At 37.0% G+C, this 14874-nt stretch overlaps 1 protein-coding gene across 4 annotated transcripts in view; it reads right to left on the reverse strand.

Annotated features, from left to right (window-relative positions):
- Positions 1-14874, reverse strand: part of MGAT4A (alpha-1,3-mannosyl-glycoprotein 4-beta-N-acetylglucosaminyltransferase A) — a 123506-nt gene that overhangs the window by 14486 nt on the left and 94146 nt on the right. For 3 of the 4 annotated variants that reach the window (XM_062208766.1, XM_062208767.1, XM_062208768.1), the window contains exons 9-12: positions 11305-11419; positions 9366-9496; positions 6330-6437; positions 6046-6239 (exon numbers count right to left, since the gene is read on the reverse strand). In XM_062208766.1, coding sequence (XP_062064750.1) covers positions 6046-6239; positions 6330-6437; positions 9366-9496; positions 11305-11419 — 548 coding nt within the window. Of the gene's footprint in view, positions 1-2344; positions 2387-6045; positions 6240-6329; positions 6438-9365; positions 9497-11304; positions 11420-14874 lie in introns of all 4 variants that reach the window. The other variant, XM_062208769.1, reaches the window with a different exon arrangement.

The following is a 14874-nucleotide window of genomic DNA, read 5'->3' on the forward strand; positions in this document are numbered from 1 at the left end:
ACTTAATGAAATATGCCAGTCTCAAGAAGACAAATACCATATGTTTTGCCTGATCTGTGGTAACTAATAGAGTACCTAAAAGGTAATCCATAGGCGTGAAATTGACATTTTGAGATTCGATGACTAAACAGTCATAGCTGATGTCTCACAGTTGAGGAGTAATGTTTTTTGCTTTATATTACTGAACTCATTACTTAGTGTAGGGTTAATCTTATGAGTATAAAGTTAATTGAAAGTAGATGTTTGTAAAAATTAAGAATGGGAATTGGAGAGGAAGGAGGAAGGGTAGGAGTATGGGTATGAGGAGAGGGTGGGGTGAGAGGTATTACTGTGTTCCTGAATCTGTATATAGGAAATATATGAAATTTGTATACCTTAAACAAAACTGTAAAATAAGATAATGTAAAAAATTTCATACACCTACAACTATTAAGGAAACTGAATTTATAATTTTAAAAATGCCCCAGAAATAAATTTCTAGGACCAGATCTTCAGAATTTGGTAGAGGATTCTACCAGGGACCAGTGATGTGGCATAGTGGGTAAAGTTAATGTCTACAGTGCTGGCATCTCATATGGGTGCCGATTCGAGAGCCAGCTGCTCCACTTCCAATCCAACTCTCTGCTATGGCCTGGGAAAGCAGAAGATGGCCTATGCCCTTGGGCCCCTGCTCCTGGCTTCAGATCAGTGCAGCTACAGCCGTTGCAGCCAATTGGGGTGTGAACCAGCGGATGAAGGGTGAAGACCTTTTTCTCTCTTTCTCTCTCCCTCTGCCTTTCTTTCTCTCCCTGTGTAATTCTTTCAAATACATAAATAAACCTTTAAAAAAATTTTTAAAAAGAGAATTCTACCAAATACTTAAAGAATGAACACCAATTCTACATAATTTCTCTTTCAGAAACTAGAAGCAGGAATTCTTTTTAATTCACTTTAAAAAGCAACCTAATACCAAACCAAATAAACATCCAAAAAAAAAAATAGATTAATAACCCTTATGAAAATGGACACAGAATTCCTTATAAAATATTAACACACAGAATTAAAAATATATAAAAACTTTGTGCCATTACCAAGTGGAGTTTATTCCAGGTATACTTGGCTAGTTCAATCTTTAAAAAAAAAATCAACGTAATCCATAATATTAACAAGTAAAGAAAAATCATGATTATATCAATTGATGCAGAAAATGCATTTGGCAAAATTTAAGCCAATGTCATGGTAAAAATTCTAAGAAAACAAAGAATAGAGGGGACATTCCTCAGTCTGATAACAAGCATATATAAAGAGGCTACAGCCAACAGCTTAACTTAATGATCAAAGGTTGAATAATACTTTCCCCTAAGATCAAAAACAAAGAAAGGATGTCCATTTTTACTACTGTTATTTAAACATAGAAGTTCCAGCCTGTGCAGTGATGAAAAAAAAGAAAAGCATACAGAACCTAAAGGAAAAATAAAACTGTCCCTATTTGCAGATTAAAGGTTGAGTAAAAAATTTCAAGGAGAAAATTCTTCAAATAAATAAGTTCAACAAGGTAGTCGGATACAAGATAAATACACAAGAGTCAACTGCATTCCTACATATCAGTAATGAACATGTGTATACTGATATTAAAAACATAATAGCACTACAATTGCTAAATAACACATATATATTTAGGTGTAAATCCAACAAACATGTAGAAGATCCATACACAGCAAATTACACAGTGTTAATTAAAGAAATCAAAGACCTAAATAAAGACACATACTGTGTTCATAGAATGGAAGACTCAATAAAACCAAGATGTCAATTCTCCCCAAATTAACATACAGTTTGTTGTTTTTTAAGATTTATGTATTGGGAAGGTAGAGTGACATTGAAGGACAGAGGGAGGAAGGAAAAGAGGGAAGGGAGAGAGACAGAGACAGAGAGATACCTTCCATTCACTGGTTCATACCCCCCAAATGCCAGCAACAGCCAAGGCTCCAAAGCCTGGAGCCAGTAACTCCATCTGGATCTCCCACAGAGGTGGCAGGAAGCAAAGTTCTTGGGCTATCACCTGTTGCCTTCCCAGGCATATGAGCAGAAAGCTGGATGGGAAGTGGAGGAGCTAAGACTCAAACCAGCACTGTGATATGGGATTCGTGCACCCCAAGCAGTGACTTAACCCACTAAGCCACCAAACCCACCTCAACATACAGGTTTAATGTAATTCCTATTAAAATTTTGTAGATAAAGACAAGAGTATTATAAAATATAAAATATAAAATATAAAATATAAAATAGAAAGGAAAATGAATTTAAATAGTTTAAATAAATTTGAAAAAAAAAAAACTAAAGTAGGAGGAATATGTCTACCTACTTTTAAGACTTCATATGCAGTTATAATCAAGATTATGTGGTACTGGTGGAGAGAAAGACACATGAATTAGTGGAACCCAGGAACAGATCCATACAAATACACTGAACCGATTTTTGACAAAGGTGAAAAGTCAATTCAATAGGGGAAAAAATAGCCTTTTCAACAAAAGATACAGGAGCAAATGGACACCACAAGCAAAAACACACCACCAATGACAAAATCACTGGCTTAAATCTCACCCTTCACACAAAAATTAACTCAAATGGGTCACAGACTAAAAATACAAATACGAAACTGCAAAATATTTTAGGAAAAAAAAGATACAGAAGTAAATCTTTGGGACCTAAGACTAGGCAAAGAGCCCTCAGACTTGATACCAGAAACACGATCTGTAAAACACAATTTTGATAAGCTGGACTTTACCAATATTAAAAATGTTTGCTTTGCAAAAGACCTCATTAAGAGAATGAAAAGATAATCTGTCGATTAGGAAAAAAATATCTGCAAATCACATATGTGACCAAAAAAACTAGTATCTAGAATATACAAGGAAATCTCAAAACTCAATTTTAAAAAAAGACATCAATTAGAAATTTGGCAAAAGACATGAAAAGACACTTCACCAAAGAGAACATACAGATGACAATTAAGTACAAGATGCTTTAACATCATTTGTCATTAAGGAAATGCAGATGAAATCTATAATAAGCTATTGTTATACACTTGATCAGGATGATTAAGAATTTTTAAATGTGGTAACATCAAATGCTAGTGAGTATGGTAAGGAACTAAATCACTCACACACTGCTGATGGAGATGGAATTGTAGAGGCACTTTGGAAAACAGTTTGGCAGCAACCATACAACCCACTCTGAGATGGTTACTCCAAAGAAATGAACATTTTACTATCACAAAAAATACCCAACACCTGTCCATGAATATGAATGTCTTTTTATTTGTAATAACCCCAAACTGGAAACAACCCATAGTCCTTCAGTGGTTAAGTAGTTAAATTGTTATATCCATGCCATAGAATATGTCTCAGCAGTAAAAAGGGATGGACTATGAATACACAGAACAACTTGAATGAACCGCTAGACAAGGAGTGGGGAATCTTTTTTTTTCTGCCAAGTGCTATATATTTATTGTTAGAGTCCTGCCTGCAGTTGTCTCGGCAGCAACAGAGCAAATGATGGTGAGGGCTTACGCAGTCCTTGGCAAGAAGCTCCCCCATCCCTGTGCTAGACAGTTACCTCGAGTGATAAAAGTCAAATCTAAAAGATCACATACTGTGTGATTCCATTTAAGTAATATTCTTAAGTAACAAAAATCAGAAATGGAGAACAAATTAGTGACTATCAGGAATTAGGAATGGGGTCAGCAGGACAGAAATAGGTGTGGCTATAAAATGGCAACATAGGGGATTCTCGAGGTGAGGGACATGTCCTTTATCTTGACTACTGGTGCCAAATCCTCATTGTGATATTTTACTATGGTTTGTGAGATACTACCACTGAGAGAAACCAGATGATTTCTCAATTTTATTTCTTATAGCTGCATGTGAATCTGTATTTTCTCAAAAATCACAGTTTAATTGTTACAAAAGGAAACCGTGGATAGGCATTTGCCATAGTGGTTAAGACACTGCTTAGGACACTCGTATCACAGTATCTGAGTTTGAGTCTCGGCTCCACTTTTCATTCCGGCTTCCTGCTCTTGCATACCGGGGACTGGATCCTGTGAAGGAGACCTGGATTGAGTTCTGGCTCCCAATTTCAGCTTGGCCCAGCCCTCGATTTTGCAGGCATTTGGGAATAAACCAGCAAATGGAAGCTCTCTATTTCTTTATATGTCTTAAATAAAATTACTATTTTTAAAAAATGTGGTAGTATATAATAAATGTATCAAAGTCAAAATGTAACAGTCCCTTGTTGTCTCATCTTCATTAACAGTTTACAGGTACTTTTCAGATTTTTTTTCTACATACATACCATATGTATAATAGTTTTTACTATTTCAAAATATTTTATAACCTCTAGTTCTCTCTATATATAAATTTATATATTTTTTAGAATTCTATACCTATAGAATATATAATGCTATAATCTCTAAAATGCTCTACAAGGATAGTCTATAAAGTTAAAAAAGTTTCCCCCGCCACTTCAGTGTACAACTCAAAGAGTCTTCATGCCCACACATATCCTGCTGAAGCAAGCACTATGTCATAATTTTAAATGGCTGCTTACAGGATCACATTGCCTGAAAACATCATCATTTTAAGATGATGCTTAAGACATTTAATCAAATACTTACCCAAAAAGTTCAAGGAAAACTCTTATTATGAAAAAAAAGCATGCATAGATTTCAAAATAATTTTGTATAAGAATAGATTGCTCTTGATTCCATTTTTCCACAAACTATTTGAAGCATCCTCCTATACTGTTTCTAACTCTAAGATGACTTTTAGGGGCTACACTGTGGTGGAGCAGGTAAAGCTGCTGCCTGCAATGCTGGCATCCCATAAGGTGCCAGTTTGGACCCCCAACTGCTCCACCCTGATCCAGCTCTCTGCTATGGCCCAGGAAACTGGAAGAAGACGGCCGAGGCCTTTTGGGCCCCTGGACCCACATGGGAGACCTGAAGGAAGCTCCTGGCACCTGGCTTCAGGTCAGCCCAGCTCCAGCCGTTGCGGCCATCTGGGGAATGAACCAATTTTTGAATGGAAGACCTCTCTGTGTCTCTGCCTCTGCCTCTTTGTAATTCTGCCTTTCAAATAAATAAATAAATAAAATGAGATGACTTTTAAAGAGTTGTAAATAATATCTCTAAGGGCAGAGTCATATAGTAATATATAGTAACGCACAAAGTATATGGTATAATAACAAAAAGCAATGTTAAGTAACATCACTTCTCAGTCTTTTGGCTAAGATCAAGTTGTAATGTTAAGTAACAATAAAACATATATATATTCATCTATGTAAAATATTATTCAAAAATATTTTTATCTGTTTCTTCAGTAATATTCTCATTGCTTAAGACATTTCTACAACTTAAATTCCTCTTTGGAATCAGTTTAGAATGATAGAAAACCAGTAACATCACATTATAGCTATGCATTGTTTTTGACATTAAACAGAATTGCTCCAAATGATTTTTGATGGATTCCAAAAGTCAAATTGGTCCTTATAAAGGGACACATAACATGTCTATTAGTCTGGGGAACACACCTAAAATTAGCAAAGGTTGTAGGAATCATGGCTGTTAAGAAACAAAGAAACCATAAAAGGGTTGAAAATTCTTTCATACTGTTCTAAAACTAATCCAGCTTTTGCAAAACCATTAGTTAGGAACAATCTTACCAGATCAAATTTATCATTTGAAATCACTGAGAGCTAATCAATTAGTTCTCAAATTTTCAGAGATATTCTAAGATAAGGACATGAAAACTAATTTAAAATTTTGAGAGTTCCACATAAAAATATTAAATAATGATACTGAAGTCCAGAAATACTAAGAAATTTATGAACCATAATAATGCTGATGTTATATCTGAAAATAATATTCATTTTATTATTGACTTGTATTAAATGTAATTTTTAACATAACATTTTGGGACTATCTCCTCACATCTATTATCATAAATCACATTAGGAATAAGAGGTCTGAATTAGAATACCAAATATATTTCAATAACCACCAACCTTTCTACATTGACTGGCTTATCAAATTTAAACAAGATGTAGTCTCCAGCAACTGGGGTTATAGCCCAGAAGAAATCCTCTCCCATGTAAGTTTTCTCCAGTGTGTGTCCTTGGTAAACCTTCAGGGAAGTTGATACCTCTGCAGGTGGGTTTACATGGATTTTGAGAAGTAATGGTTTCATGTAATCTTTATCCTAGGAAGAAAAATATATGTGCTATTTAAAAAACATATAGCCCATTTATGTTTAAGAAATCGTATGTCTATGAGGAAATAAATCACCAACCGTGAGTTTCTGAATTTTTCCTGATAATGATGAGTGCAGACCAACATGTTGGAAAAGGGAAGGTCTGAAACGAATTCGCAGATTTGCTTTTTGTCTATCACAATGTTTCTAAACATTAAAAAAAGAATTATGTTATTATCAAACAAGTAAGAGAAATTATATCTTCAACCTGAAGAAATGACAACTCCTTTAGCAGAATATTGAAAAAAAAAAAAAAAAGATTTCACATACTTCCAAATTACATTTTTTGGTGTCAACCTGTCTGAGGTATTAATGTTACCTACTCGATAAACAGCCATGATCCAGAAATTTAAAACTGCAGCTAAGCAAAGAGTATAGGCTTAATTTCAACTATCCTTCAAAACATGTCAATAATGATTAAATGTATATTAAAATGCACAAACTACAGACTACAAGTTTGGTTCAAATATATAAAATGTTTAATTAGATAATATAATAAGAATTTGCAAATAAAAGGAACATTTTGTTGCATGAAAGTAATTTGAGACATGAGACAAAAACCTGACAATAAGCAAATAAATAATAGTAAAAATTTCATGGACAAATCCATCGCCACATAGCTAAGGAACACCTATGCTTCAATTTGTGATGTCGCATGGCCCAGATATCACATGACAACCCATCTCAGGTCTGGTTATATGGAACACAATGGCTGCCAAACACTCAAACTATGTGCTAGTAGCAGACCCTGGATGGTGTGCTAGTTGAGTGCTTCAAGATAGCCATTGCTTATCTTTGCAGGTTTTAAAAAGTCCTTTTCAATGACGTGGCTTAAGTCTGGGGCCAAATACATTGAAAAAGACATTTTTTCCAACATATTCACTTTTGAAGATTTCCAATAATTTACTGGCTGTTCAAATGCCTCATTTTTGTCAAGAGGTTTGACATCATTACCACTGTTACTACATAAGAGTATAGAAGAAAGGTGAAATGGTGTATTTTATTCATACAGATGTTCAATTGCAAGGAGGAAGAAAAGAAAGTTGGAGAATGGGGAAATGAAGGAGACTCAAGTGAGTTGAACTGGGTATTTTAGTTACTTGACCTCATCAAGCATAACTAAAGGAACTTTTAGGGGACTTGCCTCAAATTAAGCTTAAATTAAGAAGGGACATATAAGCCACATGTCAGGTCTTTGAAAGTATACAGTAATGTGAAGCCCACCACTCCACAGAAAATGGAAGCACTCAGGCTTGAATATCTGTCCAAGCAGCCTGAGGAGCCTTTGGAAGAATGTGTGAACCATCTGAAGGGTTTCCCGGACCACTGGCAGAGAGACTACTCAAGTGGCCAGCAACAATGTGGCAATGAGTTCCTTGACACTCTATGGAAAGCAACTTATGTTGTGAGGGCCACAGAAAAACATGGACTAAAGAGTGAAGGAACAGATAACACTGTCCAGAGGGTTGTGTATTCAAATTTATCAATGATTTCAATGGTTTTCAGGATTCTAATATTTGTTATCAGTTTTTTCACCTCACAGGCTCATTTTATAACCTAGCCACATATTAGATAAAACCATACCAGAAGAATTACATTCAAGTGTGGTGTGGAAACGTCATAATGATAGTAACTTATTAAGGTTCTACAACAAAAATTCCTGTAAATCATAACAAAAATGTAAGAGCGCAGGGCCCGCGCCATGGCACACTAGGTTAATCCTCCACCTGCGGCGCCGGCATCCCATATGGGCACCGGGTTCTAGTCCCGGTTGCTCCTCTTCCAGTCCAGCTCTCTGCTGTGGCCTGGGAAGGCAGTGGAAGATGGCCCAAGTGCTTGGGCCCCTGCACCCACATGGGAGACCAGGAGGAACTACCTGGCTCCTGGCTTCAGATCGGTGTAGCTCCAGCCGTTGCGGCCATTTGGGGAGTAAACAAGCTGAAGGAAGACCTTTCTCTCTGTCTCTCTCTCACTGTCTGTAACTCTCCCTATCAAATAAATAATTAAAAATCTTTTTTAAAAAATGTAAAAGCTCAAGTATTAAAAATGATTTATTTGAATTTATACATTTATTGTTGGAAAATAAGCACTCTGCTATTTCACAATATTCAATGATTTCCTCTAAAAATGTTTTTTTTTTTTTAACAAAGAGAATGTAATGATAGCTTATTGGCACTAGCACACAATACCCTAAAAACCAGTCAGCAGGATATCAAAATACTGTAGGGATTATCATGTCATGATGTGAAATTAAATACATATTTGAACCAGGAATGATAAGTCACCCCTACAGGGACAAGTGCTTATAATACATAGTTGTTACTATGTCTCAAGACTGACATTCATTTTTAAGAATCTGTATGATCATATTGTGTTAATGCTTTCACCAAATAAAAAAGTTGTATTTTTTCAGAGGTATAATTCAAAGGGAACAAGAAAAACATATTTAGTGACTTTTAACAATGAGATTTCTTCAGAAATAACTTACTATCTGAATGATCAAAGCAAAATTATCACTCATTTATATGCCTGCCACCATCATCCCAAAGGTAAGCATATGGCTGTGAACACTGGTTTTGTGCAAGTAAGACACTGAAAGGTATTTGATTTGTCAATGTTCTGGTTTAAATAGTACTTTTATTCCTTATTTCCAGATGTGTTAGAGTCTGATGCTGTCCCCAAAGTATTTGCAAAAAGAGAACTGACATAGAATATGAAGAAGAAAAAAAAAAAGACTTAACACCCAACACAGCTCAGGAATGATCATCACCTCTAGCTGGCAGTGACAAATACCACAGCCTACAGGCACTATAAATAGCAGCTTAGAGAAAGGGTACTGTCCTGCAACAGGCTTTCCTGCTTGAAGAGATTTCCCACTGCTATTTGTAAGTCCTAATACAGAAAATGTGTATCAGTTCAAGAAAGGCTAGCACTTGAAATGCTAAGTGGAAACACTAGTTCCTTCTGTCTACTTAACTGTTAATTGGCAAAACCTGGCTCCTTGAAAGTCACTTTCCAGGATGAAACACACTTGTGAAAAACAAGCCCCTCCATCCTCATAAGGAATTAACTTACTGCATCTTTTTCAGGGTTGCAGACTTTCACCCAGAGAATATGGTCCAAGAGCCAATCAATGGGTTTCTCTTTATAAAACATAAATATGAATTCTACTATCAGAGTGAGGTCTGGTGCTTGAAACATTTTACCTGAAAAGATATTCTCAGTCAATGGCTGTAATTAATAAAACAAGCATCAAAACAAAGGCTGTGCAAAAAATTGCTATACTGGATTAAGAGAATAAAAAATGGATTTTTTTTTCATGTACAGTGGCAGACATAACCTTTTTTCCTGAAAATTTCCAAATCCCAGTGGGTTCAGTCCACAGATGCAGAACCTGTGGATATGCAAGGCCTATTGTACACTGTAGCCTGTGCTTTCAACTACAAATTATTACAAGTAATCTACCCACAATAAACTGGCTTCAGCCAAACATTCCCTAGAGCTGTTGTCTGGGTATAACAGAAGTGAATGCCTGCCTGACATTATCAAAAAAAAAAAAAAACACCAAATACCTACTGGTCCAAAGGACTCAACAACATGTTAGAGACTTTTCCTTCATGTTTTACTAAGATTCTTTCCATAAAAAGACAATGGCTAGCGGTGTGGGGGTGGGGTGGGCCAGCACACTGTGGTACAGTGGATTAAGTCACCTGCATCCCACAAAAGTGTGCCAGTTTGGGTCCCAGCTGCTCCGCTCCTGATCCAGCTTACTGATCATGCATCCTGGGAGGCAGCAGATGATGGCTCAGCCTGGAACCCTGCCGCCCACCCTGTGGGAGACCCCAGATGGAGTTCTGGGCTTCTGGTTTTGGCCTGGCCCAGCTCTGGCTGTAGCAGGTATTTGAGGAGTTTGAACAAGCAGATGGAAACTATCTCTACATCTCTCTCTCTCTTTGTATCTCTCCCCTATCCCTCATCACTCTACCTTTCAGGTAGATGAAAAAGTAAACATTAATAGAAGGAAAGATGAGAGGTTTAGATTTTAAAAATTACCTAAACTATAAATGTAGAAACAAAGGCTCCTAATTTTTTCTGTGAAACCTTAGTAAGTAAAAATGTTTTTCGACTCTAAAATAAGTTTTGAGATAATGAGTCTCTAATACTTAAGGTTTCAATGTACTACAGTTAGTGAAATGCCCTCTGAGTATTTTTGAAAACGTGTAAATTTCCTTCTTCACTTATAAACATGTTCTTTACTTGGTTAGTTTACAAACAGTGTGGGGAGGCAGGCATTTCAGAATGAGCACCCAACTAAGTGAAAGAAACAATGAATAAAAATTAACTCTGAATGACAACTCCACGCACTGCATAGAAATACCATGAAATCACATGAAAAAAATCTTTCTGTGGAATTCTTCCTAAAAGAACACCAATTTGTGAGAAAGCAACTGAAAAATCAGATATACTCATCAGGACCATGGGTGGCACTGTATAAATCCAGAATAAATTCTACAATCCTACAAGTCTCTAAATTCTATCTTGAGTTGACTTTCATCATTTCAAATAGAGGTTTACCCAAGTTAAATTTTCTCAAAAAAGGAAAAAAAATCGATTGCTGTAAGAAAAAGACAACTTTAGAACAAGCAATGCAATCAGCTTAAGATTCTGAGAGTCAGCACCAGCACTGGAGCACAGTGGGTAAAACTGCTGCCTGCAATGCCGGAATCCATCCCAGCTCCCTGCTAATGTGCCTGGGAAAGCAGAGGAGGATGGTCCACGTGTTTGAGCCCCTGAACCCAAGTGGGAGACCAGGAAGAAGCTCCTGGCTTTGGTGTGGTCCAGCCTTGACCATTGCAGCCATTTGGGGAGTGAACCAGTAGATGGAAGATCACTCTCTCTCTTTCTGTAACTCTGCCTTTCAATAAATAAAATCTCAAAAAAAAAAAAAAAAGAAAAGAAAGATTCAGAGAGTCATGGTGTTTTGAAAGGTAGATAAATACGGCAATTTTCTTACCAATAAAGCCCAACTGGGAAAATTCTAGAATCATCCAATCCTCAGAAGAAAGTTGAAGTGCAAAGTTTTTTATAGTATTAAAGTAATTTTGTTTCACGATAATATCATCTTCAAGCTAGAGAAAATTAAAGTCATATTAATAAATCAAAAAGATAAGACATACATAGAAGGACATTCTTGGTATGCAAAAATTCAAGCACACTTTTATCATGAAAATCAAAAAATAACATTTGGGAGTTGACTTTTAACCTAGAGGTTAAGACATCCATGTCTGGCATCAGAGTTGGCTTGGTTCCCAGCTCTCACTCCTGACTCACTTCCTGCCAAGGCAGACCCTGGGAGGCAGCAGTGAAGTTCAATTTAACTGGGTTCCTGCTACCCATATGGGAAACCTGGACTGAGTTCCTGGCACCTGCCTCTGGCCCCAATCCGACCATTGCAGGCATCTGGGGAATGAACCAATGAATGGGAAAACTCCCTTTTTCTCTCAAACGAATTTTAAAAAATAATTTAAAAACAATGAAAACATAAAAATAGATGTTAATTAAGATCAAGTGAAGAAAACAAAAACAAAAGATGCACACCACGGGTCAACTAAACCACTCCTTGACTATAGGAAATAACACCACTCCATGGTATACTGACTCTTGGTCCTTTCATAGTGTCCCAAATGATTTCATACTATCTTTTTTCCTTTTTAAAGAAAACAATTTTTGCAAGTCTCCCAAATTTTTTGCTTTTTACAAAACACATGTAGCGAAAGAAAAAGTTTAAGAAAAGCTATTGGTTTTCCTTCTCTGTCCTATGCCGTGCTAATTGAGTCACCACGGTACAAAGTTATATGAACATACAGCACATGTAGATCCATACAAAAAAGTTCCCACATTGGTTAGCGCCATGGCTCACTTGGCTAATCCTCCGCCTGCAGCTCCGGCACCCTGATTTCGAGTTCCGGTTGCTCCTCTTCCAGTCCAGCTCTCTGCTGTGGCCCGGGAAGGCAGTGGAGGATGGCCCAAGTGCTTGGGCTCCTGCACCCGCATGGGAGACCAGGAGGAAGCACCTGGCTCCTCTGGCTTCGGATCAGCGCAGTGCGCCAGCCGTAGCAGCCATTTGCGGGGTGAACCAACGGAAAAGGAAGACCTTTCTCTCTCCCTCTCTCTCCCTGTCTAAATCTGCCTGTCAAAAAAAAAAATTTATAAAAAGTTCCCACATTCTTTTTTCACTTTTATAATAAGGATTATGTAACTGGTATTTTTATCCTGTGGTATCATTAATATATTTAAAGGTTAATAAATATATATTTGAAGTATCAACTTTAACAGATGCACAATATTCCAGGGTGTAGACATATTACAATTCATTCAGCTCATCCCTTATCACGGGCAGAAACCCAGGTTGTTTCCTGGTTTTTACCACACAGTACTGCAATAAACTTACACCTACATGATAGTGACTTCATTTCAGTAGGACAGGTTCTCTTTGTGTATTTTAACAGATACCCACCCACACAAACTTCAGAAGCAAGGGCAGCTGACTGCTGCGCCCAGGCTGTACTTGGAGTTTTTATCAGTCCAGCAGGGGGTGACAGAGATCTGGGATCCTGAGCACACACAAAGGCTTTCTCTTCAGAATCTCCTTTCATCAAATTGTAAAGTCAGAAGAATACTTTAATTCTTATAAAAACTTTCCTTTTCTAAATTTCACCTTATTATTTTTACTACCCAAGTAATTTTTAATTTGATTGTTCATGTATATATGTGCAACAAGCTTTCTTCCTGTGAAGAAACAGAAGCAGTATCTCAAAAGATAAACACTGATTCATCTGCCAGCTATTACTGTGCTTCTATTACGTCCCAGACACTGTACCAAGCCCTGTGGATATATCAATTACTACACAAAAAGAGGATGTTTTGTGCCCTCAGAGCTTTAAAAAGAAGCTGAAGGGACAAGCAGTCAATCCACAGAGCTCTGCTGGCATTTAAACTTGCTTTTTAAAGGAAGAGATGGGGGTGAGTGTTTGGCACAGAGGTTAAGATTCTGCGTGTGACTCTTGTATCCCATTTCAGGGCGCCTGGTCTCAGTCCCAGCTCCACTTCTGGTCCAGCTTCCTGCTAACATACACCCTGTATGTTACACTTGTATCCCCGCCACACAGGAGTGTTGTGCTAATTTGGAGAGTGAAGCAGAGGACAGAAGATCTCTGTCTCTCAAATAAAATGAAAATAAATATGAATTTTAAAATACAAATAAAGGAAGAGATGCCTATGCTCAAACCTGAACATTTACTGAATATGGCCACAATACAGATGATCCCTACAATCAGGCAAGTCTAGATTCATACTTAAAACTTAGGACATTAGCTTCATCTACCACATATACTTAAATTCACATTTTAGATGTTAAGTTATAAACATTGCTTTGTACCATTCTCACATCTCATCAAACAATATCACTATTTAAAAAAAAAAACTTTTAAAGTTAACTGTAGATTCAAATGAGCTGTAAAAAAAAAAAAAAAAATTGGCAGGTCCTTAAAACGCTTCACTCAGTTTTTCCCAAAATAACATCCTTCAACATAACTAGAGAAAATAGCACAACCAGTAAACTGATTTTTGCTACAATTCACCGAACTTATTCAAATGTAACCAGTTTTACGCGTTCTCAGTAGTGTGGGTATATTTAGTTCTATTCAATTTTATTATTTATAGATTCCCGTGGCTACCACCACAGTAAGCATACAGAAGAGATCCACTACCAGGATCCCCTGTGCTACTCAGCCACCTTCCTCCCTTCCCAGTCTCTGGTAACCATAACTTGTCCTCTGTTTCTACAGTTTTGTTATTTTTAAAGTGCTACATAATGGAGTCATACAGTGTGTACTCTTGACATTGGCTTTTAAAACTCAGAATTAACTCCCTTGAGATTCAAGTTGTTGTCTGTCAACAGTTTCCTTTAATTGTTCAGTATTCCACAGTATAGATGTATTACAGTTTATTTAACCATTCACCTGCTGGAGGATGACATTTGAGTTATTTCCACTTCAGGATTATTACAATTAAAGCTGCTATAAAAATCCATGTATAGGCTCCCGAAAACTTCTAATGACATAATTAATCTACAGAAATCTTTTCAATGGATGCTGAAATAACAAACCTAATGGCTGCTGGGGTGCTTTACAATGGAGAGAAGAGTCTGACACACAGAACCCACTGATTCATCACATCATCACTGAAAGTGGAACTGTCTGACCGCAAGTGCTTCAATTTGTGAATCAATAAGGACTCCACAGTACCACCCACAAAGCGCCCAAAGCATCTAACAGTATAAGTAGACACTCTTACTTCTCAGACTTTTGTGTTAAAGTGCTCTGTGAAACACTGCATGATGCTGTTAGTGGAAACCTCATTCCAGCCCACAGGCATAACATTAGAATAGGCATCATTTCCCTCTCACCTTTATGTATATGTCTGTGATGACCATAGAGCAATCCCTGACTCAACTGCCTTGTAAGAGCACTCCTTTCAAACTCTAGGATGTGATACATTTCCAGTACAGGTAACTGTGAAGCCC

Source organism: Lepus europaeus, chromosome 13 (assembly GCF_033115175.1).
Source record: "Lepus europaeus isolate LE1 chromosome 13, mLepTim1.pri, whole genome shotgun sequence".
Classification (NCBI taxonomy): Eukaryota; Metazoa; Chordata; class Mammalia; order Lagomorpha; family Leporidae; genus Lepus; species Lepus europaeus.